The sequence below is a fragment of the Erythrolamprus reginae genome, chromosome 3 (assembly GCF_031021105.1).
Source record: "Erythrolamprus reginae isolate rEryReg1 chromosome 3, rEryReg1.hap1, whole genome shotgun sequence".
Classification (NCBI taxonomy): Eukaryota; Metazoa; Chordata; class Lepidosauria; order Squamata; family Dipsadidae; genus Erythrolamprus; species Erythrolamprus reginae.
The window spans coordinates 178153690-178181484 of record NC_091952.1 but is presented as its reverse complement, the minus strand read 5'-3'; the positions used below and the strand labels follow the sequence as shown (position 1 = coordinate 178181484).

Sequence of the window (27795 nt, the reverse complement as noted above, 5' to 3'; positions counted from 1 at the left end):
AATTTTATAATCCTAGGGGGAAGGGAAAGTCTCAATTCCCCCATGCCTGATGACAGAAGTGGGTTTAAGGAGCTTACAAAAGGCAAGGAGAGTGGGGGCAACTCTGATATCTGGGGGGAGTTGGTTCCAAAGGGTCGGGGCCGCCACAGAGAAGGCTCTTCCCCTGGGTCCCGACAAACGACATTGTTTAGTTGACGGGACCCGGAGAAGGCCAACTCTGTGAGACCTAACTGGTCGCTGGGATTCGTGCGGCAGCAGGCGGTCCCGGAGATATTCTGGTCCGGTCCGATTTACTGTTATTATATATCAAGTTTCTTTTCCTGATGATAAGATACTCTCTATTGTAAGTACATCCAAACCCACAGACCACATGTGGCCCTGGACAGCTAGTAATGCGGTCCCACAAGATGATAAACTTTTAACATTATGCAATTTATAAATATTAACTATATTATATGTTTTATATGCGACCCAGGACAATTCTTCTTCACTCAATGTGGCTCAGGCATAGCAAAAGGTTTGACAACCGTACTCTACAGATTTGACAGGATTGGTACTGACTTCTGAAGTGACTCATTACTCCTGTGTGTGTCTATCTGGCCACAGGTATCATTTTTGGAATCAGGATTTGGATTATGTACTATGTAATATGTTTGTACATAATAATAATGATTACTTTTATTAAAATCCCATATGAGAGATTCAATCTTTCTATAGGAAAATGCTGTATTTAAGATACTCTTCCAAAGGTTTATTACATTAAATTAAACATATACAAAATCCTCACCTCTCTGTGTAGTACATTTGTTTCTCAATCTCAGATCCTCTAAAATAGGCCTGAGAGTTTAAGAGTTCTGCGTAATATCTTAGCTATTCCTATGGTAGCCCTGCACTCTGGTGTTCTTAGAATCTGTGGAAGCCACTCTCTCTGTTTAGAAATCACAGCTCAAAGTATTTCTACCATCAGTGGGACCACTCTAGTTGTTACTTTCCACATCATCTATAGGTGAACCTATGGCATATCTGAGGGCACGCAAGGTGTAGCACTATGTCAACTCCAGCACACCTGTGCATACTGGCCTTCTTTTTGGCCATTTTTGTTCTCCCCAAGCTTCAGGAATGCCTCCTTAACCCCGGGAATGGTGAAAAATGGGCCAACCGGAAGTTTGCTTCCAAAGTTCCTGTTGGCCCATTTGGCCATTATTTGCTTTCCTCAGGCTTCAGGAGGCTTTCCTGAACCGTGGGGAGAGGAAATAAAAACAGCCCAACAAGTCTACCAGAACTCTGAAGGCTTCAGTGAGGCACAGGGGGGCAACTGGAGGGTTGTGTGCATGTGCAGGGGGAAGGGCATTACATTATGGGTGTGGATACACACATGCATGCTATCGTGTATACGCGCACTCTTTTGGCACCCAAGCCAAAAAAGGTTTACCATCACTGATCTATAGTTTCTCAAGAGCCTGGTACTTTTTCATCTTCAAAGACATCTTCTGATGTTGCTTGGCATCCCTATAGTCATCACTACTGCTATCTTCTGGTTCTTATCTATTACCACTTGTGGTTTGGTCAGGTCTTCCATCCATTTGTTTAGACCTCTATGTATGAGCAACAAGTGTTTTGAACCTCTGTGAGGTTCAAAAATGGCACATATGATCCCACAACTTCTGTCTAATGCCTATTAGGACTTTCCACGTTGCGGGAAGGCAGGTTATTGACCTACAGTTGGCAATGCTGTTTCTTTGTGGGGTCTTTCATGATCAGCTCTGTCCTTCCTTGTGTTATTCAGTCTAGGTTGCTAGTTCATCTACACAAACTTCATGCACTGCTGTTTGTTTCTTTAGCTGGTAATGTGAATTATATCTAGGCCAGGTGCTCTCCAGATCTTCATGTTTTGGCCCACTGTTGGATGTCTGCTACTGGGATGGTGACTGGTTCCTGTTCTGGAAAATTGCTGTGGTCTGCTCTTAGGTCCTACAGCCATTTTTCACTGGTGTTATGTATTTTTATTTTCTCTCATATGTCCTTCTAGTACTATTCAGTTTTTGTTCTTGGTGGTTTTGCTGTTAATGTCTTGTAACACTGCAGTTGGGAGTACACCTTAGATAGTTCTTGAGAAAACAGGTCATTTTATTATCTTGGCCTCTGGTTCTCTAATGTATCTTCTTAGCCTAATTTATCTTCTTAGCTTTGAGCTTTTGTTTAGCAATCCCAAGGGCTCCAGGTGAAGTCAGCCCTTGCATTTGTTTCAGTAGCTGAGGCTACATTCTTCTCTAGTTCCTCCAGCTGATTAACCTCTCTCTGTGTTGACTTGATCCTTACCTCCAACATATCTTCTCTTTCTCCGATTCTGATTTTTGTGTATTGCTGTTTTTCTTGATTGTGTAATCAACCATCTCCATAATTGCTATGGTGCATACTAGTTCACTGAATTATGAGTAGTAGGGATTGCTCTGAAGGCTCTACTGATAACTTCAAGCATGCTAACTGATGATACTGCTCCAAAGAGCCTTGGTAATGAGTCTTGAGGGCTGACTATAGCTAATTTATCCATGGTATTATGCCTTGTATCAGCTGTTGTGCTCTGTAATAGAATGGGTGGAAGTAACATTCCAGCTTTAGATTTGCAAATCCAGATGTTCTTTGGGATTTCTTTGAGTCCAGGATCTAATATGTAGTTGGTCTGATTCAAGTTATGACAACAGCTGTTTATCAATTAGTGTGGATCTGTCCATTCATAGTTCCCCTATACATTTTATATATCCCCACTCATTAGGTCTATTGTTGCAGTAGCATTCCATCAATTCCAAATCTTCTGTCTCATGCATGTATGGCTGGTTCCAGTCGGGCACTTATCATCAGTTTGTCCTGGTTCCCCAATATCTAGCACAGACTTTTGTTAATCCTGGTTATCTCTGAGCTGGCATGATTTCCTTAGTTTATACCCTTATATAACGTAAACAGATGAAACATTAGGTGATCTTTGCCAAAAGAACCCTACTTGTAATGTAGGTACTAGCTGGGAGTCAAACTCCAGTTCTCCCGCATTAAAATGTGGCACTCTAACCACTATGCTATCCAGCTACTATCTATAGTATCTCTGTTTCTCTGTCTATATTCCCTATCTCTATAGCATTCTGTTTTTACACACACAGACACACATACATGCAAAGCACATATACAGTGTTCCCTTGATTTTCACGGGTTCGAACTTTGCGAAAAGTCTATACCACGGTTTTTCAAAAATATTAATTAAAAAAATACTTTGCGGATTTTTTCCCTATACTACGGTTTTTCCTGCCCAATGATGTCATATGTCATCACCAAACTTTCGTCTGCCTTTAATAAATATTTTTTAAATAAACTTTAATAAATAAACACGGTGAGTAATAATCTAAATGGTTGCTAAGGGAATGGGAAATTGCACTTTAGGGATTTAAAGTGTTAAGGGAAGGTTTGTGATACTGTTCATAGCCAAAAATAGTGTATTTACTTCCGCATCTCTACTTTGCGGAAATTCGATTTTCGCGGGCGGTCTCAGAACGCATCCCCCGCAAAAATCAAGGGAACACTGTACATGCATATATTATATACACATACTTACTGTATATATTTAAACACATAAACATCAACCAAAACAGTAAGAAACAAGAAATAGTGAAGGCAGGATGAGTGGAAAGGCTAGCTAGAAACAGAAAATAAAAATTATGTGCATGAAATAGAATGGGCATTGGTCCTACCTGGATGCCATTTCTAGTAAAGCTGGTAGAGAGCATCTAGGATTGAGTAATTGAATAATAATCTTCTGCATGGAGACTGAACACGTGATCTTTATTTACATATCTGTCACTCTTTCCTCCAGGTCTGTGACTGGCCTCCCATAATGAACTGTCAGCTCTTGAAAAAGAGAAGGGTGCCGACGCCACTCTGAAAGATCCACTGTCACCCTGCTGAAACAATCTGACTGCACATTCAGGACCCTAGAGATGTGCTCTGCCTTTATGGGCTGAAGGGACTCTCTGCCCATCGCCCCTGCCATGAGTGACCTGGAATGAGTCTCCCCCTTGGAAATTGATGGGGGCCTTGGCTGTCACGTTGTCTGTTAAGATCAAAATACGTTGACCCACTATGGCATCCTTGGAAGCTTTCAGGGCAAGATGAACCGCCCCGAGCTCCAGCCAATTGATTCTGTGAGACAGGTCTGACTGGGTCCACCGGCCCTGGGTGATCTGTGACTGGCAATGGGCTCCCCAATCCTAAAGGCTGGCATCCATCATGATGATCAGATGGTCTGGATCCTTGAACAGTCATCCCCAGGAGAAGGACTGTGACCTCCACCAATGAAGGGACTGCAGTACCTGTGGGAAACTCTTATTCTGTGCTGTGAGTTGCTGCTTCTGGAGCATTTGTATCGCAGGATAAACCATTGCAGCGCCCTGGCGTGGAGTCATGCCTAGGGTACAATGAGAACGCACAACATCATTTTCCCCAGGAGCTGTGACAAGAATGTGAGTGGTATGGTGTGCCTCGCTAATTGTTCCAAGCTGTCTTGTCTCTCTGGAGATAGAGAGACCACGCCTACGGACGTGTCTATTATGGCTCCCAGATGGAGTAATCTGGTGGTATGAGCAAAATGGCTTTTACTGTTTATCGAAAAGCCATGATCTTGAAGGACCTGGACTGTTATCCTTAGTCTGCTTCCACCTGACCTGCTGAAGGGGACTGAATCAGGATGTCATCCAGGTAACATTGGACTCAGATTGGAATAGATTGAAGGTGAGCCGCCAGAGCTGCCAATATCTTTGTAAAGGCTGTTGGTGCTGAGGATAGGCCGAACGGCATGGCCTTGTATTGATAGTGCTTTTCTGCTTATGAGAAACGAAGGAACTATCTGAGATCCAGTCTGATGGGAATATGTAGATATGCCTCTGTGAGATCTATGGAGGTGAGAAAGTCACCTTGTCGTATACTTCCCAGAATTGATTGGAGTGACTGAATTTTAAAGCGTTTATACTCCAGACACTTGTGCAGATGTGGTAGCTACCATAAAAAGCCAGAAAAAGACCTGTCCCTATTCCCCCTGAGGGACAGGTTGAATTGCACAGATCTCCAGCAACTACTGAATCTCTGAGTCCATCAGGCTTCTTTGGGCTGCATCTCTGGATACAGGGCAACTGATAAAGAACCTTGTGGAGGCAGAGAGAAACTCCAGAGCCAAACCTAATCGCACTGTGCTGAGTATCCACTTGTCCAATGCCGTAGCCTCCCATTGATGGACATGGAAGTTGAGCCCACTGCCGAGATGCAGAACAGCCCTGCAGTCATTTTGAATGATGATAGGGGTGATTTCCTCCACCTCAAAAGGGCCATTTGTTGGCGTCCCCGGAATCCAGACCTCTCCGTCTGTCTATCCTGTCTGCCTTGGTATGCTGCTTCCGACTCTGAAGAATAAATGGATTGTCTCCTAAAATAAGGTGAGAATCGTGTGTTTGCTCGGTAAAGGGAAGGCATGGCTTTGCCCCTGCCCCAATCTCCACCAGGATGGGGTTGAGGGCTGCCCCAAATAAGTTATTGCCTGTGAAAGGGCCCAAAGCCAACTTCCACTAGTTTTTGTTGTCTGCCTGCCAACATTTAAGCCAGAACAGGTTATAGGCTGTTACTGACAATGCTAAAGATTTGGATGCGAACTTAGCTGCATTCAGAATGGCATCTGCTGAAAACGCAGCTGTAGCCACCAACTTATTCATATCCTGGTGAATTCTTACATCCTCTGGGGAAATCGGATCCTGTGTTTAGTGAAGCCAGAACAATAATGCCCTATTGAAAAATTAAAGCCGATGTGGTAGCTGCCTGGTGGGCCTTTCTTAAGGACAATTCAGTCTTTTTTGTCTTCCCCCTTCAGATAATCCATTGTCCCTACAGGCATGAGCACCACTGAAGCCATGGCAGCCACTGGTTTGTCCACTGTGGGAACCTCCAATGTACCAGACAGATCTAAGGCTATGTTGTAAAACCTCCTTTCAGATCTAGAAGGTGACAATCACACTCCTGGATTGGCCCATTGTCCCTGAATAATTTGGGAGATGAAATTACCTACATTGCCACCATAGGCTCAGAAAAGAGCAGATGACCTGAATCCCCCTGGCTCTGGGCTGATTCTGAAACATGGTCATGATCCAAATTAGTTGAGGCCTTGGCCTTACATAGTAATCCCAGCGACCGATTAGGTCCCACAGAGTTGGCCTTCTCCGGGTCCCGTCGACTAAACAATGTCATTTGGCGGGACCCAGGAGAAGAGCCTTCTCTGTGGCGGCCCCGACCCTCTGGAACCAGCTCCCCCCAGATATCAGAGTTGCCCCCACCCTCCTTGCCTTGCGCAAGCTCCTTAAAACCCACCTCTGTCGTCAGGCATGGGGGAATTGAAATTTTTCCCTTCCCCCTAGGCTTATAGAATTTATACATGGTATGCTTGTTTGTATGATTGGTTTCTTAAATTGGGGTTTTTTAGATTATTTTTAATATTAGATTTGTTTACATTGTCTTCTTTATTGTTGTTAGCTGCCCCGAGTCTTTGGAGAGGGGCGGCATACAAACAAACAAACAAACAAACAAACAAACAAATAAATAGTAATGACTTAAATAAATCTGTCTTAAAAAGGCCTGTTAAAGGTGATGCATCTGGATCTTGTGAAAGGGTCTGGAATTCTTCCTCCTCAGCCGAGGAGCTCCCACTCCTCATGGAAGGAGCAAGAGAAGAAAAATCCACAGAGGTCTAGCCAGTACTCCTGTATCATGGTTTGTGCATGATGATGTTGGTAAGAGGAAACTCCTTGAGAAGGCAGAAGACTGAGAAATGATATAGTCCCATTCCGCCCTCCAGGCAGGAATGCCTGGGCCTCCACTCACTAAAGAGCCAGATCCTGGAAATAAGCTCTCACCACAAATCATGGCAGGCTGAGACCTCAACTAAGCAAGCCAGCAATAAAAGGCTTCCAATCAGCAGACCAAAAGGTTGCCTGATTGCAAAGCAATCCCCTAAGTGAGAAAAGAACTTTAAGCTCAGGATTTGGAGAAATCCTGCCCAAAGGCGCAGCTCTCTTCAAGAAGTCTCTTCAGCATGCAGACTGAGCCGAACTGGGAATCATCAGAGGAGGAAGGAGTGACCAGATATGCAAATAAAGATCACGTGCTCAGTCTCCATGCAGAAGATAGAGCCATTCCTGGATGCTCTCAACCCAGCTCTAGGGAGAATAGGATGGAAATATAACAAAAGGAAATGATGTTGGACAAAGGAGGAAAGAAAAGAAACAGCTTATAGAATGCTTAATAGCCAATGCATACTAGTAAATTCCATTGACTGATATGAGTTTTACTAATAGTATATATGGTTCAAAAGTTAAAAATGTTCTCAAGTCAAGTTTGATTCCTGCTAACTGCATAAGCAGAGCCTTAAAGTTTTCTTGACAACAATACATTCACTACTGTCAACTCTCCAGGAATTTTCTAATAGTCTTCTATCCAAATACTAAACAGACCAAACTAATCTAGAAAGAGTCAGCCAGAATGCTCACTTTATTCATTATGAAATTTGTAATACTCCAATCCAAATGAGAGTAAAATCATAGAAAGCTAACCCTTCTTGTCTTTTACTGAAGTCAAAATCACTGCTTCTTCCTCACTAGGAGTGAGGACTCTGAAGGGAAAAACAGAGTGACTGTGGGTATCATGCATTTCTTCAGTTTTAAACTGTGCCCTGATATAACAGTTCTCCCCTCTCATATTTTTTTCATGTAAATACAGTGGTACCTCATCTTACGAACGCCTCTTCTAACGAACTTTTCAAGATACGAACCCGGTGTTTAAGATTTTTTTGCCTCTTCTTCCGAACTATTTTCACCTTACGAACCCAAGCAGCTGCTGCTGGGATGAAGGAGTTTCTTTTTTTCCCCTTTTTTGAAGAAAGGGAGGGGCGGCTTGGAGGAGGAAAGATTTTGCAGAGAACAGGGTGCTTGCAGAGGCACTGAAACGGTGTCTTTTGAAGAAAGAAAGGGGAGGGGCGGCTTGGAGGAGGAAAGATTTTGCAGAGAACGGTGCTTGCAGAGGCACTGAAACGGTGTCTTTTGAAGAAAGAAAGGGGAGGGGCGGCTTGGAGGAGGAAAGATTTTGCAGAGAACAGGGTGCTTGCAGAGGCACTGAAACGGTGTCTTTTGAAGACAGAAAAGGGAGGGGCGGCTTGGAGGAGGAAAGATTTTGCAGAGAACAGGGTGCTTGCAGAGGCACTGAAACGGTGTCTTTTGAAGAAAGAAAAGGGAGGGGCGGCTTGGAGGAGGAAAGATTTTGCAGAGAACAGAGTGCTTGCAGAGGCACTGAAACGGTGTCTTTTGAAGAAAGAAAAGGGGGGCGGCTTGGAGGAGGAAAGATTTTGCAGATAACAGGGTGCTTGCAGAGGCACTGAAACGGTGTCTTTTGAAGAAAGAAAAGGGAGGGGCGGCTTGGAGGAGGAAAGATTTTGCAGAGAACAGCTTGCTTGCAGAGGCACTGAAACGGTGTCTTTTGAAGAAAGAAAAGGGAGGGGCACCCCCCCTTGCCTTTCTTCCTTCCCACTCACCCTTTAGCCTAGCCTTGTTTCTTCCACCCGCCCCCTTTAGCTGCTCCTCCCTGCCCTCTGTTCGCCTCCCTTCTAAAGTTTGGGATTTTCCTGAAGGATTTGCACGCATTATTTGCTTTTACATTGATTCCTATGGGAAACATTGTTTCATCTTACGAACTTTTCACCTTACGAACCTCCTCCTGGAACCAATTAAGTTTGTATGATGAGGTACCACTGTATTTGACGAGCTATCAAGAAAAAAAGGCAAAGAACATACTAAACAATAGTGGCAATATGCCTGTAGTATAAACTTCTGCAGTTACCTCAAAAAAATAAATTACATAAAGATCAACCTCATTCAATATGGAATATTTCCATGTTTTGCCTCTCATTAACACTGGGCATTTCAAAAGTACTGGTAAGTATAAACTCGTAAGAACATTACATGTAATTTCTGAAGATGACATTTATGTTTACAGTTATTCTTTGTTTTATATCTTTCAGATTTAATCTGAGCATTCCTAATAAAGTTACATAACCAAAGTTATAAATCTGCTATATTTTAGTTCCTATTAAATAAACCCAGCATCTATGACCTGAGTTTTACCAGCTTTCAACTGAGAAGAATGCTACAAAAGTAATGCTGAAGTGAGGAGAGGCTAATAAACAAAAAACAATAAGTACATGCTCTTTCCAGTAAATTAAGTAATTTGGGCAACTGAAGTCAGAATTCTTATATAATCTGAAATATTAACACAAAATAAACCTGGCTAGCAATCAGGGATCTAAGAGGGGTGTGTGGCAATTTAACCGTTTACTTCATTTAATAGTAGTCTTGGAACTAAACTTAAAACATTGGTGGGATGGTGGTGGTGGTGGAAATGGGACAATTTGATTTATACCTGTAGGTGGTGAATGTATACTCTTGATCTCTTATTTTAAGAATTGATGTACAAACTTTGTGTGTGTGTGTGTGTGCAAGTTACTCTTATATTGCCATAACAAGTTTTAGTGCAACTGTTTATAGAAGCATCTATGGTTTGGCAGGTGCTTCATGGAATGTGCGCTACTAATAGATCTGTAAATTGAACTGAGTACTGAAAATTTTATTTGATACTTTTAAGAGTTTGCTGTCATGATTATTGTTGTGATCAACACTTAAAACTCTAAATTGCATTATGCTCCAAAAGAATGGATAGATAGGAGTGGGCATGTTGTGAAGTTCATCACTTAGGTAGTGTCATCTTGTGGTACCCAGGATAGGTGCCTTCTCTATTATGGTATCTGCCCTCTGGAAAACAATATTTTCTCAGATATACAGGTTAATTCTACTATGATGCTGTCCAGGAAGTTGCTAAAGACCTGGCTATTCCCCCAGGCTCTGGATTAGGCCAAAATTTGAGCTTCTGTTGGATGGGTTATTGGTTATATATTTTTAATATTATTTAATGGTTATATGTTCTTTCTGGACCCACACATCATTCTTCTGTATGTTTTGTATTCTTTTTTAAATTATACATTTCCTGTGTTCATTGGGAGCCGAGGGGCAATATATTGTTTGAAATAAATAACTAAACATTCTTCAAATTTTCTTCAGTTTGATAAGATATCTGTTCATGCAGATATTATCTAGCTATTGCACACCATAGAATGGTTAACCCTAATTTGGGGAAACTGTACTATAAAGTAGTCTGAAGGCTTTAATATTTCATCTCACTTTTTAAAAAAGATTCAACTTCATCTGGAAAATTTAAAATTATATATCCCATTCTGCAAATGTGAAATGTTCAAATAATGTGTGTGGGTGTGGGTGTGTGGGTGGTTGCATGGAACTTTACAAAAATTAAATGATGTTAGCAGGGGAACTAAAAAAAGCTTAGTATAATATTTTTTTAATGAAGTTCCAGAGACCGTGATGTCTATTGTTTCTTTTATAACTATACCTGGAACTCTCATTTTTAGGACAATTCTTTATATACATACATACATACATACATACATACATACATACATACATACATACTCCAGAATCAGCTGGCTTTTTTACTGCTAAAGTTATGCTTCTCATGAAATGTGATCATGTTGTAACTAGCAGTGTAATTAAACTGTATTAGTAATATGAAAGTATACAGAGTACAGTACTACAAAATTCTTCCCAAATGCAAAACTTAAACTTTTTTTTTAAAGCTACTTAAATACTTTAAACGTAGAATTTCCCCGTTTAAGATAAGTGTAGTCAATGCAGTTATTAAATACCTTAAGTAAGTTGTTCTCCCATTTGCTTGAGTAGACCAATGTGTCAGATTTGAAGGTGGTGCTTATTGCTTGAGTATAAGATGATTTTTCTTCTTTCTGTTTTGAATTCAAGAGGGAAAGTGCAATCTTTGTTGGCAAACCAAGTGGGTTGGAATTGTTGGGACTGGTAGACCAGGAAGAATAAGCTGAAGACTGTTGGTCATGTTGTAATAGATGCACTGGTTTCCTTTTTAACAAGTAACACCATGTAAAGTTTGTTGCTGTCTTTAGGCTTGGAAAAGATAATCTCTGTGTATCATCTGTATTTACAGCAGAGAAATTAGTTCCAGAATTTGCTTGGCTGTGGATATCGAGTTTGTTGTTTTCATTAAGTTCTGGGGACATCCTTTCTTGACTGTCACCTAGATTTTTTGGAAATGAAGACGTGTTCTGTGGAACAGGCTGATGAGGCCGTCTGCCTGCAAAGTCTGTGGTTCCAGAGACTGGTAGGCTATCTTGTTCTAAGGAGTCTTTTTTTACAAATGAATAACTTTTAGACTGAGCAGATTTAGGTGAACCAGACAGCAAGACATCTGATGAATTTATGGCTCCACCGCTTTCATCATCTTGATCCAAAGGGAAACTTTCAAGGGGCTCAGTGGTGCAACTCTGCCGGACCAAAAGTGGCTTCTTCTGCTTATTAAGTTCATTTGGTTTAATGTTCAATGGATGCAATGATACAGCACCTGTGATAGAAACAGCTCCACTTTCATCTTTAACACGTTTCTGGTGTTTTTCCATGGCAATGTCTAAACTATTGGCTGGGGAAAGCATGCGTTTACTTGAAGCTGTGGCTTCCTGTTGAGGAAAAAGTCCACCCACTGGCACTTTCTGAATCAGATTTAAAGATCCTAATGAAATTGGCACCTTGCCTTCCTTCTCATAAACTAAGTTTTCAAACAAAGATGTTGGCTGGGAACACGGCAAGCACCTCAGGTTATTTTTGTGGGATTTTGGCATCGAATCCTGGTCTTTTGCTACTAATGCGGTGTTTAGTATGCAAAGAGGCTGGCTTACTTGATCCTGGGTAACTAGAATTTGAGGAATGGGTGAAACACAAGCTAAGCCATAAGATGGAATATTACTGTGAATACGTACAGGAACAACAAAAGGTTCTGCCTGATAAACTGAACTACTGTTGTTGTTAGGAACAGTTTGTTGCAACGGCTGTGCTACATGTGGCTTGGACATGTTATTATTTAATTTATTAAATGAAGGCCCAGCTTGATCCATGCCAACTATTCCCGGAAGACCTGAAGGGTATTGCTGTTCTACTTTCAAGGTTTTAATATGAAGTTGATATTTAGGTGCAAAACAATCCTCTTGCTTGCAGGGCTGGTTGGCATTTTTTTGAGCTCCTACTGCTGATCCTTTAAGAGATGCTTGGGAATTACGATTTAGTGAGGACTGCTGATCATGGTGATTTAGACTCGATCCTACAGACTGTTGAGTGGAGGGGAAGTTAGGAAAGTTGTTGCTCTTTACCGATTCCTGCAAAGTCTTGCTATAATTTTGTGGATGCTGAGCACCTGAAGAAATGTCCTCCAAAGAGGTCTCGGAACTTCGCAGCCTTTGAAAAGACTCTGCTGAAGTATCTGCTTGAAGAGCTGTTTGCAAAGAAGAGTGCGAGACAATGTCAGGCAGGTTCTTTTCTGGAGCAATATTTAAAGAGATCTGTCTTACAAGAGGTCCCCTCCTCCTTTCTAAAAGAGGCACATGTCCAGGGCCACCGCTACCGGCATTCAATTTGGAAGAGGAGATCTCTTTAAGTGACGCAGGTTTCGATGCAGTCACACTTCCGTAATCAAAGCTCTTGCTCCTAGCGTCAAATACTTCTACGGAAGGCTGGGTACAATTAATTTGTTCAGAAGCAGCACGTCGCATTTCTCTGCAATGAGGACCAGGCACACTGAGTGTGTTTGAACAGGGAGGAATATTGATGAATTCCATTGATTTATTAACAGGGTCTGCTTTGGAAGCATTCTCATTCTTAGCAAGTTCATCTTTATCAAAAGATGCTGAGAAACTGGATGCACGTGATAAACTACTTTCCCGACTGAAACTTCTAGAAAGTGTAGATTCAAAGCTCGAATCGGCAGACGACTGCTCAATTTCAGCCAAACGAATCCTTTTCTTTTTGGGAGGAAGTTTTTCGGTGGGTAGCTTTGATAGTGTTTCACTTCGTTGAGGCCAGTTAAATTTTTCTGTTTTCTCAAGATCACTGCATTGGCATTCGTGGTCTCTATCTGGCTCTTCTGTAACCAGTATTTCAGGAACTTGTATGTTATGTTGGCGGACAAGTCTTAGTGGCTGTACTGTTGCATTCTTTTCATTAGGAGAAACTCTACATTCATGATGAATTTGATGCCGTATTGCTCCGGCTGCCTGAAGACTTTGGGAAGTGCTCAAGCGTGGATGTTTCTCTTCTTTAATTGCGTTATTCAAGGAATGGAATTTCTCAGGCTTGTTAGCTGGGAAAGAAATAGGTGATAGTCTTTCGAAAGAATCTGCTTTTTCAAATGAACTAGGTCGGCTTAGGGAATTCGTGTGCTGAATCACAGAAATTCCAGCTCCTTGCCTTTTCAGTTCATTTTTCCCGTGCACAATTGGAACACTGTGATTCTTCCCATGCAGCAACATTTTTGGCTCTGTAGCTTGCTCTGTGATTTGAGTCTCTGACCCATCTTGTGCCAGTCTCTGAACTGAAGTGTTATATGAATCCAGGACAGAGGTTGGTTTAGAGGCAGCATCTCCTGGTTTATTTTGGCTTTCTACTTCTGCAATATTCTTTGACAGACTACCAGTATCATTTGTTGGTGCTTCGTCATCCTCATCGCCAACACTTTTCATTTTCCTCCTTTTTCTTATCTGAGATGTCTGCTCCCACACACCAGTTGACGTTGCTACTCGGTAATGAAGGATTTGTGGTTGCGTACTGTTCGCAATACTTTTATGTTCAGAATCTCGAATAGCTGCCTTGGTTTTTGGTCCATGCAACTCTGAGCAATAAAACTTTTTATGGTTCTCAAAATTCTCCAGTTTTCTATATCTATTTCTGCAAGTCTCACACTCAAACATTATCCCTCGGCCTTGATGTGATTTTTTTATTTTATCCAAATTTGAGCCTTGTACAAATGACTTGCTTCTTGCCATTAAGAATTCGTTTGATACACTGCATCCGTAACTTTCGTCTACAGATCTCGCCGGTCCAAATGTGTGTCCTTCACTGGATGACGAATCTTCTATTGCTGTTTGACGAACAAGTGTGCGAGTGTGTCCAGTCTGGAGCTGTGGAGGGGAAGGTCCTGACACAAAGACATCATCATACAAAGAGGCAATTTTATCATCAAAAGACTGACTTCCACGCAGTGGGTGTGGAGGAGGTATTACATTGGTAGGTATAGCTGAATAACTGGTAGTAGGCATAGAATTACTTCTGGTTATGGGCAAACAGTCAAGGGTTGGTACAGACAAGAGAAAAACTTGCTTTGACTTTTCAGTTGGTGTAAAAGGAGACTTTGGTATATCAGAACTTGAGCTTGTTCTTCTCCCCATTGGTTTTAGGTCAAACTGGAAGGAATCTTTAAAAATATAGGATTTGGGAGAATCAATACTGCCTCTTCTAGATAGGGATGTCCTACGTGGTTTCACGCTGTCCAATTGCTTGTCATCCACTACCGCCTCGTTATCAGATATTAATTTTGAAATGCGTTCTTCAAGGGTTTTTGTGGCCAAAGGTGGTCTCATTTGACCAGATGAAAGAAAAGATTTGTCAGTACAAGTAGTCTGTGCAGCGGTAACCACTGTGGTGCTCATTCGTGGTCCACAAATTTTACTTAAGCCTTTTTCAGTTGTGGGGGGTCCCTTCAGAAATGGAGCCGGTGGACTCATGGTCTGGTCTGCACTTTCTGAACGCGAGAAATAGCCAGAATCAGTGCTACCTAAGCTTCTAGGGCTCAGGAGACATTTTCCTTGTTCTTGAGAACAGTCTGTTGCTTGCTGTCTTTGTAACTGTGCGTGTATTGTTGCCCCTGTAGGGGTTCCGGGCTGTTCGTCAGAAATATCTATTTGTTTTTTCTGATGTTTGTTTGTATCAAAATCTTTTATCAAGTCACTGTAAGTTGTATCTGATTTCACATTTGTCACTATAGAGTTGGAGACTGTTACTTTGGGGCAATCAGGTTGTAAAGGAGACATATTTATAGGGTCAACAATGAGCTTAGGTAAAATTTTTCTTGGTTGAATAGTTGACTCCTGAAATGAGGAATTGCCTACCAGATGCTCTGATTTGCGTAGTGAGGTGGGATTACCTTTGCGCAAGGGTCCAGAATTAAAAGGGATTTTCATTACATGAGCCGTTTCCAGTTCTAATGATCCTTGTTCATCTTGCCTCTCATCCGCTGTGCCTTCATCATCACTGTCACCACTTTCTTCTACGTCTGAATGAATGCTAAGTGCTTTATCTGATTCATGGGAGAGAAACAGCCCGGAAGAGTCTGGCTGGGGGACACGCCCCACTTTGATAGCATGGGCGTGCGATTTCTTGTGCTTGTACAAATTGCTTTTAGTTTTGAAAGAAAACCCACAGGTCTCACAAGGGTACGGCCGTTCTCCTGTGTGGGAGCGAATGTGCTTTAGAAGAACACTGGGCTTAGCACATGCCCGGTTACAATACTCACAAACATATTTTCCCATTTTTTTAGGCTTCTGGACTTTAAGGAGGTTACATATTTGTTCTGCGCCATGGTTGACGACTGAAGCTATCTGGGCTGAATTGTATAAAGGAGCTATAGGTATCTGGGCAGTAGAGCTGGGTAGCAGAGCTGGGTTAATTGACAAAGGAGAAGACGACTTTGCTACTAGGTGATTTTGACAAAAAGCCTGAGAAATAGAAGACTGGGAGGTGACCGAAGAAGTTACTGCTGTGCTGTATATATGTTGGAGTTTGAGACTTTCCTGGTTCTGTTGCTGTACCACAGAACTAGTGAAATTTGGGCATGCAGTTACTTGCTGATTGTGTTGTCCACCTTTTGCAGGAACTTGCTCTTTTGTGTGAGCAGCTGAGTGCATCTGTGCTTGTGAAGTCTTCCCTGATGTTGTTACATGCACAGTCGGTGAAGTGCAAGGATAAAACTGAGATACGGCTACATTTTTTTGCTGTAATGAAGCCTCGTGACTTGGAGCACTCTGTGTATTGGATGCAAGAGAGGAAGAGGTGTTAACAGTTCTGTTTGGTCTCAGTTTGTCAATCTGCATTCCACTAGAAGGGCACTCGTATGCTAAAGTATTCAGTTCAGGCTCCATAGCTTTCAGTAAAACATCAAATGCAGTATTTGTACAGGACAAGTTATTACAATCAACAAAGCTAATACATTCATTGTTATCTATCTTTGATATACTTGAACAGCTAGCGTAACTTTTCTTCACTGGTAAATGTGGCTGAGTTGAACTGTATTCTTCTACTGACCATTTATTTAAGTCCAAGGACTGAGGTAAGAGAGATGGTTTTGTCTGTAGTAAAGTCTCGATTGTAGATATTTTATTAGCTACCTCGCTCTTAAATGTTCCCACATTTTGTTTATTTTGTTTTCCATTTTGTGAAGCCAAACTACGAGGTTCTTTTAATAGCTCTGAAGTATCAGGAAGTATTTTAGAAGGTGCTGAATGGTCTTCTACTTTTTCTTTAGATTTTGCCTGAGCTGGAGTTCTCAAAGGTGATTTGGGTATTTTTGTCTGATGATTCTCAGCTACAATCTTTTTACGCTTCACACCTTTAACTGTGTCTGTGCTCCCTCTTGTAATAGCCTTGGCGATGTCTGCCCAAATACAAAGAAATAAAAATCACATCATCAAATGAGCAGTTTAGTTTACAAAGCAGTTTCAATTCACACAACACTGAGTTCTTTTTAATCCATGCTTTTTTAGAATTGGCAACTACTAAACTACTATTGTAATTTTAAAAAACTCATACAAGTTTACCTGAACCTGCTTCAGCAGAAAAAGTCCCATAAAACTTGGACAATTTGGACAATTCCAAAGTCTCCACTTTCTTATAATCTGTTTGAATTCTACAGAATATTACTTAAACTTCTTTTTTATAGGAGACTAAAAGAAAACAAGAAATGTATCTATACCTATTATTCCACTTTCATCATTTACTATTCCATTACAGCCCACTTGCATACTGATTAATAAGCAAATAAATAAAAATAGTCTTAAGTATTTATGCACAGTTAACTACAGTCTACTATAGTTTTATGTTTTGGAAGGAACAGTTTAATAATGCTAACTCTCTGGATAATGAATTTAATATGAATATGATTAAAATGAAGTTTGACACAAGAATATTCCATAAATGTATTTATTTCTAAAATTCTCGGTGGCTCAAATGCAAAACAATAAAAGCAGAATAAATACAACAAAGCAAAATACACACACACACATATATAAAACAAACTTAGAATAAAATACAATATAAATACAATATAAATACAATATAAAATAAAATACAAAAGTGAGCCCCCTTCCCCCTCTGTCAACAACGTCCAGTGCTGGGTTTCATTAAACCCCTTTCCTAAACCCTATGGCAGTGATGCCGAACCTTTTTTGGTTTGTGTGCCAAAAGGGTGTGTGTGAGTGCACTAGCGCGGGGTGCACATGCCCATACCCATTTCCTCTCCCCTATGCATGTGCATCCCCCTGTGCTGTGCCTGCGTATGCGCACAACCTCCCCATCCCCATGCATGAGCGCAAGCCTCACTGAAACCTGGGACTGTGAAAAAACAGCCAAGCAGGAAGTTCAAAAAAATGGGCTTCCGGTTTGCCCGTTGGGCTATTTTTCGCACTCCGGGGCTTCAGGAAGCTGTCCTGAAGCTTCCGGAGTGGGAAAAACAGCACAACTGGCAAATCAGAAGTTCATTTTTCCAAACTTCCATTTTCCCATTGGGCGGTTTTTCACGCGCTGGGGTAAAACAACCTTCCCCAAGGCCGAAAATCATCTGGCTAGTGAACCATAGGTTCACCATCACTGCCTTATGGGGAAAGTTAGGATTTTACAGACTTCCCAAAGAGCAACATACCCAGTGTCACCAGATTTATTGGGGGTGGGGGGGATTTCCAGAGGGAAGGCACAACAATATTCTTGAATCTTGCAAGATGGCATTGTTTCACAAAAGACAAAAGCCCACAAGTAATTTTGCCCTGTACCATTTTGTCTTATGGTGAAAGACAACACTTTGAATTGTACTCAGAAATATGTTAGAACCAATCGGCTCTTGCTGTAGAGGTATTATTTTGTCAAATCTTGGTGTACCCAACACTGTGTGATGCTGCATTCTGAAAGCACTGAAGCTTCCAAATGCTTTTCAAGACACCCTACATATAGCATATTGCAGTACAGTAATACAGACAAGAAATGACTCAGGCATTAGGACCGCTCAATGTAACAAATTGGGGCAACTGATGTGCATGAAGATTTGTGCAAAGTCACCCTAGCTACATCTACCACTTATTCCCCAAGCAGGAGTTGTGAGTCCCAGATTGCACACCAATTCTGTCTGGTGGAGTGCTACTCCATCCAGAGTTTTAGATGGAACAGGTCAGAATCAGAAAGCCTCAAAACCCAGAGACATCAAGAACACTCTGTCTTGCTAGGTTTCAATATCTTCCACATATTGAAACCACTTACCCAGTGGTTTCATGCAGATGTTAAACAGGAGTTAAATAGGACTAGTGAGAGTTGAACTTTGAAGTTCAACAAAGCAGAAGCCCAGGGTTAGATCTCTCTTCAATTCCCTATATCAGGAGTAGGCCAAGTTGGCTCTTCTATGACGTGTGGACTTCAATTCCCAGAATTCCTGAGCCTATCATGTTAGATCAGGAATTCTGCGAGATGAAGTCCACATGTCAAAGAAGAGCTAACTTTGCCTTCCCCTGCCCTATACTAATGGCCCTCAAGGTAAGAGGATAACCACCACAACAAAACTCCTACTGCCAACCCTGTATGCCAATCCAGAATGATATTGAATGCTGAAAGATCCAGAATAATAAGGACAAATGCACCACTCCCATCCCATGCCTCCATATGTCATGCGCAAGCATGACCAATGCTGTTTTGATGTTTAAGGCTAACCTGAAACTAGACTGAAAAAGATCCAGATGATCCACTTCATCCAAGGCCCTATGAAGCTGAACCTCTCAATAACACTTCCTCAGGACTGACAGGTTGGAATTCTTTCCAGATAACTGAGATTGTACCTCAGTTCAATTCCATATGACTTGCCCAGGCAGAATCCAACTCCAAGCAGATGAGTGACCTTATACAAAAGGTGTTTAAGAATAGTCTTCACAACAACTCTGGAGAACATCCTCCACCTGATTCTTACCAAGGAGGGACCAGATTGCAGGAAGTGTGATTGCAAAACGACTATCTGCAGATGCAATAAGAGCAAAGAAATAAGCCCATTTTCACTGCTCTTATTATCACAAGGTAAACTAATAAATATTTTATATGTGTCCATATTTGATATTTATCTTCCTCCAGTGGCAATATAGGCATGTCATGTCATTTCATCTCATGGAGTCTCTCTGACAACTAGGGGCGGGGGGTTCCTTGGATTCACAGAAACAGACAATCTGAATATTAGATCCAGGACCGTTCATTTCAACCTGTTCATTTCTAAGGCCTTGGACAGGTCATTCAACACAGTTTCAGAAACATTTCCAAGCTACTTCTGGATTCCATTGGGTCCATCAATCATCTAGAATAAATTAATCAAATTCCTTCCTACAAAAGATACTAGCTGAGAACTCTAAGTCTCCAGGGGAGTCATTTGTCTATGACAAGGAACTGATAGCAATATTCCTCAAAACCAGATATATCATCAATGCCCACAACAATTACCAGATCTAGTGTATGTTACCTTTCAGCTATGCATAAGGCCCCCAATAATCTGCATCATATCCCATTATTGTACTGAACTCCCAAATCATCTCTGATTCTAGGCCCATAAGAGTCAGTTGAACTGGGAAAATCCACTACCAACTGAACCACAATGTTGAGGAATAAAGGCATGGAAGCTGCTACCCAGCAAAGAAGCTTATACAATAGCAAAAATCGCAATTGATCCCTCTAGCTTAGTTTCATTAATAGGCTCTTACATCTGGCTATGTTCAGCACATAACTCAAGAGAGCCACCAGAGATTTTCAGATCACAATAGCCACTGTACCTTCCCTGTCCCAGGATCAAGGCTGATGCCACACTCAAAAGCCAGAAAGCACATTTCTAGAGCATGCACAAACACACACACACACAGAGAGACAGAAAGACAGCAGAGTTTCAATAATGCAAACTAGGTTTCACAGAGGGCGAAAATACTAGGTGCGTCATATGGTCCATAATGCGAAAAATACACTAAGTCATCAATGAGTCTCATTACAGCTGACTTTACATTAAATAGTAACAGATGGAGGATAGGAATACTAAGGTCTAATCTCAGGACTAAGTGCGAAGGTAATAAACACTGAAGCTGTCATTTCTGAGAACAGCCCACTCTGTCCCTTACCATCTCTCCCCAAGATGTCTTTGCTTCCCTCCTGCTGCACATTCAGTCACGCAGACCGCATCTACCCAATCATCCTACACTCTGTCCAATCCCACAGACTTTTGCCCTCCTATCCAGAACCCACATCATTACTATCCTCACACGTGCAGTACCAAATGGTTGACAAACTTACCCAAGTACTTGAGTACTTCTACCTAGCACACATCCCCTACTACTTGGGGCATCTGCTTAAATCCCACTCTATGTCCAATTCTTCCAGGCATACAATTCCTCAGCCATGCCACGCTCACCTGGGCAACTAGGAATAGAACCCATTATACCTGGGAGTACATCTAGATATGCCCTCCCATCTCGCCTACAAGCAGAGGAAAAAAATTCCAGCCTCCCATAGGTCTCTTTCTATTACCAGCCTAACCAGATATGGTCAGTCCAATCCTTCTCTTCCAGTTCCTTGGGTTGCTTTAATAGCAACAGCATTTAGACATATACCACTTTGCAGGCCCTCTCTAAGCAGTTTACAGAGCCACGTTATTTACCCCAACTATCTGGGTCCTTGTTTTACCAGCCTTGGAAGGATGGAAGGCTGAGTCAACCTTGAACCTGGTGACATCCGAACTGCCAAATTGCAGGCAGCTGGTAGACAGCAGAAGTAGCCTGCAGTACTGCATTCTAATCACTATGCCACCATGGCTTTAGGTTATATCTTTACAATGTGGCCAATGGAGTAGTCCCAGGCCACTCTGGGTCCAAAATCCAGAAAGCAAAGCTAAGGATAGTCAAAATGACTGATTGAATAGCAGCCAAATTCAGATAATATCAAAATTATCTGTTGATTGTTGTTGTTGCTGTTTGACACTTTGCAATCCCATGAACCATAACATGCCAGATCCACATCCTCCACTCTCTCCCTGAGTCTGCTCCAACTCATCCCACTATGTTGATGACACTATCTCATCCTCTACCATCTCCCTCCTCCTTTTCCCTTCAATCTTTCCCAAAAGCAGGGTCTTTTCAAATGAGTCCTTTCTTCTCATTTGGTGGCCAAAATATTTGAGCTTCAGCTTCAGTATCAGTATCTGTTCTTCCAAAGGCAACCAGGATTAATTTTCTTGAGGATTTAATGTGTGATTTGATCTCCTTGCAATCAAAGGAGTCTCAAGATTTCCTCCAACACAAATTATCTGTAACTGTAGATAATTACTTGTACAAATTATCTGTAACTTTAGATAATAGGTTCTTCTAATTTGCAAGGATAGAAAGGAAGAATAACATCTGTTGCCCATGCAGTTCTGTAATATCTTTATCCAAGGAACTGTTGCATCAATTATTCTGTATAGGGAATGGAATAATTTTGGCCTCCACAGGTTGCTCTTGTGGACCACTACAAACCAGATTAATACTTGGCTGTAATCATCAAGAATGATTCTAGGATATTTTCAACACTGCACTATAGTAAAAATAACTTTTTTTTATTTTATCAACTTCCAACCGATGTGCTAGATCTGAGCAAGTTGTTGGTTTTTCTGTCCAAACTAAGTATTTCCCAATTATGAAAAAGCATCACAAAACATGCTATAACCATTTGAACATACAGTCAATATCTTTATTCCCAATCATGAAAAGCATCACAAAACATGCTATAACCATTTGAAAGTATAGTGATACCTCGTCTTACGAACTTAATTCGTTCCGTGACGAGGTTCGCAAAGTTCATAAGATGAAACAATGTTTCCCATAGGAATCAATGTAAAAGCAAATAATGTGTGCAAACTCATTATTAAAATCTGAACTTTAAAGCTTAAAAAAAAAGCGGCGGGAGGACAAAGTGAAGGCTAACGGAGTGGAGATGGACAGCGAGAGGAAGCGAGGAATGAAGATCCTAACGAAGGCAGACAAAAATTGCTCCCAAAATCATCCCTCCAGACGCTTCCTACGCTGCCCCAAATCTCTCCCAAAATCACCCCTCGACGCTTCCTATGCCATCCCAAATCGCTCCCAAAATCACCTCTCCAAAAGGTTCATACGTTGCCCCAAATCGCTACTAAAATCACCCCTCCAGCCGCTTCCTATGCCACCCCAAATCACCTCCAAAATCACCCCTTCAAACGCTTCCTATGCCACCCCAAATCGAGGTCCTAACAAAGGCAAATGGATTGAAGAAAGGCAGCAAGGAGAAATGAGGCAAACACGTACTATGCCACCCAAATCGAGGTCCTAACGAAGGCAAATGGAGTGAAGAAAGGAGGCATTTTGAAAGGAGAGGTGATTTTGGAAGACTTTGGAAGCGATTTGGGGTGATGTAGGAAGTTTTGGAGAGGTGATTTGGGAAGCGATTTGGGGCGGCATAGGAAGCTTTTGGAGTGGCGATTTTGGGAGCAATTTGGGGTGGCATAGGAAGCTTTTGGAGGGGTGATTTTGGCAGCAAGATGGGGCAAAGGAAACGGTAGGCTAGGGGGGATTTTGGCAGCGGGATGGGGCAGCCGCGGGGAGCAGAGGAAGTGGAGGGCTAGAGGGGAAAGTGGCAGGGGAATGGGGCAGCTCCGGTGTTCCCTGCATCGGAACTGCAGGTCCAAGCAAAAGGATGTGGGGAATCCCGGCGGGGGCGGCAAGCAAATGAGAAATCCTGGTGGTGGCAGTCACAAGGCAGGGGAATCCCTGAGGCAGTAAGAGAGCACACATGCAGTAAGAGAGCCCATGCACCCAGGCTCGGGTTTGTAAGGTGAAAATGGTTCTTAAGAAGAGGCAAACAAATCTTAAACACAGGGTTCATATCTTGAAAAGTTTGTATGAAGAGGCGTTCATAAGACGAGGTATCACTGTATAGTCAATATTTTTATGAAAATTCTGTATTTGGCGGGGGGGGGGGAAAGCATTCACCATTTCCTACATAACAAAGATAGAATAGCATTAAAAGTTGAAGAACTAAATCAAAACACACAGTGTGCTTCCTTCTTTATTGTCAAAACAATCCCTGCTCTGATAGTTCTGGCATTTATACATTATTTTTTTAAAAAACCAGAAAGGTTTTTTTAAAAACATGCAATCACAAATGCGACTGTTCTTTGAAATTCTGCACCAGAAATGAATTTTCTAGTCAGTTAGCAAATCAAAATTGAGTGTTTTATATTGTACAGCACAGAGATTTATTAAGATGCAGACTTTAAGGTCCTTTTAGACCCATAACGAATAGATCAGAATAGACTGATCCTTATGGTCCATTCTGAAATCTGCCACTGCTGTTCTAAATTTCTTTTCCTCAAAATAACTCATAGCACTTCAAGTATGGAAAGTACTATCTTACAGGATGTAAAGCAGAGGGGGTATTCAGCAGGTTCTGACCAGTTCTGAAGAACCGGTAGCAGAAATTTTTAGTTTGGAGAATCAATAAATACCATCTCTGACTGGCGCTGCCCCATCTATTCTCTGCCTTCCGTGTCCCAGCTGATTGGGAGGAAATTGAGATTTTACATTATCCTTCCCCTGGAGTGGGTGGGAATGGAGATTTTACAGTATCCTTCCCCTGCCATAACCCCCAAGCCATGCTTATCAAGCCATGTCCAGAGAGCCAGTAGTAAAAAAATTTGAATCCCACCACTGATGTAAAGCTGTATTTTAATGAATTCATAATATACATGTTATACACAGTATGTATTGCATATATGTGCAGCCATGAAGAAAATAAAATAATAACCTAAAAGAGTATGTGCGATGAATGATAACATAATTGTGATAATTACTTTCTGGGATATCATGAAGCATTAATTTTTCCATTGGGGAAAAAATGTTTTTCACACTAGTACAACTCAAGCTTTTTATTGCTTTATTGTAAAAAAATTATTTTATGTTTTTTCTTCATTAAAATCATTCCAAATCAGACTAAACTTTTTTTTTCACATCAGAACTACACATTCTTTATATTATGAGGCTAATGGGCAAGAATAAGAAGGAACGTGATTTTACCTTTTTTAGAATCTTCTGTTTCATTTAGTTCTTTCTGTGCTTCTTCAATTTTATCTAAAAGAAAAAAATATGAAAAACTAAAAAAAGCAAAACTTATTTCAAAGTATTACATTTTCTCAGCTAACAGTTGTTGAATAAGTAATTTATAAAATATTCTTGATATTACTGAGTAGTTTACACATAATGAAAATATTGCCCACATAAAAACAATATAACACTCAAAGCAAAATCATTTTTTTGCAATTTGAAAAGTAAGCATCATAGCCACTCATTTGCATTTGGCAAACTTTTTTAAGCTTCCAAAAAAAAAAAGCACAACACAATAAAAATGCAGGATATTTCTTTTATTAATAAAACTCTCAGAAATAGAACATACAGAAACCAAATTAAAACACAGTCACTCATGAATTCAAATGTCTAACCCGTATAGTGAAAAGAATTAAAAACAGCAAGAAACGTATCGGTCTAGGCATGTCTACTACCAATTCTTACTTGGATTGCCTATTCTTCCTTTAATTAGATAGCTTGGCATGTCAGAATTTTTCTCATCCCTGATCTAAATTAACGTGAGAGTTATATATTAAGTCTTTTCTCCTCTTAACTCTCCAACTATCTTGAACAGAAAAAGAAAAAAAATTGAAGCATTCTCAACTCCTAGTGATGTCCATGGCCATGTAATTTTACTGGGGGGGGGGGGGGGGATAGGAATGATTTAGGTTTAGGTTTAGGTTTATTGCATTTATATGCCGCCCCTCTCCGCAAACTCGGGGCGGCTCACAACAATAATAAAAAAACAGTACAGTACACAATACCAAATCCAATGCCCACCCATCCAGTTCCAATTTAAATTAATAATCTCATAAAAAACAGTATACAGTGATCCCCCGCTCGTTGCGAGGGTTCCGTTCCAGGACCCCCCGCAACGAGCGGGTTTTCGCGAAGTAGCGCTGCGGAAGTAAAAACACCATCTGCGCATGTGCAGATGATGTTTTTAACTTCCGCAGCGCTAGCGAGGAGCCGAAGATTGGGGGCGGCGGGGCTGTTTTAAAACGTCGCTGCCAACATGGGGGGCTCGCTAGCACCCCCCGAACCCCCAACCCAGGTTTGAGGGGGTGCTAGCGAGCCCCCCATGTCGGCGGGGGACCTTTTAAAACACCCGCGCGGCTTTCCAATGAGTCCCGAAGACACGTTTGTCTTCGGGACTCATTGGAAAGCTCCGATCGTTTTAAAACAGTTGCACCGTTCTCCGCTGACTCCTAAAGCGGGGTGCGAAATGACTTGGAGGAATGGGAAGCTGAAACCGGTCGATTTGGACTTCCCATTCCTCCAAGTCACTTCGCCGCTCGTGTCCTGGCTAAACCGGGCAGCAGGAGACAGGCTTTGAGTTTTGGCTGCGGGGCGAGGGAGTTAGGAAAGTCCTACTTCTCCCCCCGCAGCCAAAAACTCAAAGCCTGTCTCCTGCTGCCCGGTTTAGCCAGGACACGAGCGGCGAAATGACTTGGAGGAATGTGAAGCTGAAACCGACCGGTTTCAGCTTCCCATTCCTCCAAGTCATTTCGCACCCCGCTTTAGGGCGACAGGCGGTGGGCTGGGAGCCGCAGGCGAAAGGAGCTCGGGCATTGTTCTCCGGACCCCGCCCGCTCAGCCCCGCGGCAGCCCTTTCCCTCTCCAGGCTGCGGGCAGGGTCCGGAGAACAATGCCCGAGCTCCTTTCGCCTGCCCGGTTTAGCCAGGACACGAGCGGCGAAATGACTTGGAGGAATGTGAAGCTGAAACCGGCCGGTTTCAGCTTCCCATTCCTCCAAGTCATTTCGCACCCCGCTTTAGGGCGACAGGCGGTGGGCTGGGAGCCGCAGACGAAAGGAGCTCGGGCATTGTTCTCCGGACCCCCGCCCGCTCAGCCCCGCGGCGGCCCTTTCCCTCTCCAGGCTGCAGGCAGGGTCCGGAGAACAATGCCCGAGCTCCTTTCGCCTGCGGCTCCCAGCCCACCGCCTGTCGCCCGGTGTAGCCAGGACACGAGCGGCGAAATGACTTGGAGGAATGTGAAGCTGAAACCGGCCGGTTTCAGCTTCACATTCCTCCAAGTCATTTCGCCGCTCGTGTCCTGGCTAAACCGGGCAGCAGGAGACAGGCGGTGGTCCGGGGGGCGCTGGCTCTCGGCGCTTTCGAGCTGAGTCCGGGAGCGAATTCGCTCCCGGACTCAGCTCGAAAGCGCCGAGAACGAACGGCAAGGAACGGCTTGTCCACGCCGTTCATTCTCGCCGCTTTCGAGCTGAGTCCGGGAGCAAATTCGCTCCCGGACTCAGCTCGAAAGCGCCGAGAACGAACGGCAAGGAACGGCTTGTCCACGCCGTTCATTCTCGCCGCTTTCGAGCTGAGTCCGGGAGCAAATTCGCTCCCGGACTCAGCTCGAAAGCGCCGAGAACGAACGGCAAGGAACGGCTTGTCCACGCCGTTCATTCTCGCCGCTTTCGAGCTGAGTCCGGGAGCGAATTCGCTCCCGGACTCAGCTCGAAAGCGGCGAGAATGAACGGCGTGGGCGGGCGAAGGGCGGGCGGCAGCGAGGAGTTTGCGTGGGCGGTGGGGAAACTCCTCGCTGACGCCAGCAAGAGGGGGAAGACTCAGGGAAGCCGCCCAGCAGCTGATCTCCCGGTTGCCATCTACGCATGCGTGCCCACGGGCACGCATGCGTAGATGGTATTTTGACTTCCGGGTTGAAAAATAGCGAAGTACCCTGTTTGCAATGGTTGGGGACGCAATAAACGGGGGATCACTGTATATAAAAAACAGGCACACAGTCAATCAATCAACAAAACAACATGGGCAAGGGGGAGGTGTTTTAGTTCCCCCATGCCTGATGGCAAAGGTGGGTCTTAAGGAGTTTACGAAAGGCAGGGAGGGTGGGGGCAATCCTAATCTCAGGGGGGAGCTGGTTCCAGAGGGTCGGGGCCCCCACAGAGAAGGCTCTTCCCCTGGGTCCCGCCAGACGACATTGTTTAGTCGACGGGACCCGGAGAAGGCCAACTCTGTGGGACCTAACCGGTCGCTGGGATCCGTGCGGCAGGAGGCGGTCCCGAAGATATTCTGGTCCGGTGCCATGAAGGGCTTTATAGGTCATAACCAACACTTTGAATTGTGACCGGAAACTGATCGGCAGCCAATGCAGACTGCGGAGTGTTGGAGTGATATGGGCATACTTGGAGAAGCCCATAATTGCTCTCGCAGCTGCATTCTGCACGATCTGAAGTTTCCGAACACTTTTCAAAGGTAGCCCCATGTAGAGAGCATAGAGATTTGTACTGTCTTGCTCCAGGATGCCTTATAAGCTTCTTGGTCTACCTTTTTCCAGGGATTCCGATGGCCTCCAAGCTAAGGATTAATGAAATCTGA

General features: G+C 42.8%; 1 protein-coding gene across 7 annotated transcripts in view; it reads right to left on the bottom strand.

Moving 5' to 3' along the window:
* HIVEP1 (HIVEP zinc finger 1) overlaps window positions 1–27795 on the bottom strand; it is a 95065-nt gene that overhangs the window by 21244 nt on the left and 46026 nt on the right. For all 7 annotated transcript variants that reach the window (XM_070747260.1, XM_070747266.1, XM_070747265.1 and 4 more), the window contains 2 exons: window positions 24407–24460; window positions 10844–16698 (listed from right to left, as the gene is read on the bottom strand). In XM_070747260.1, the coding sequence (XP_070603361.1) occupies window positions 10844–16698; window positions 24407–24460 (5909 nt within the window). The remainder of the gene's footprint in view (window positions 1–10843; window positions 16699–24406; window positions 24461–27795) is intronic.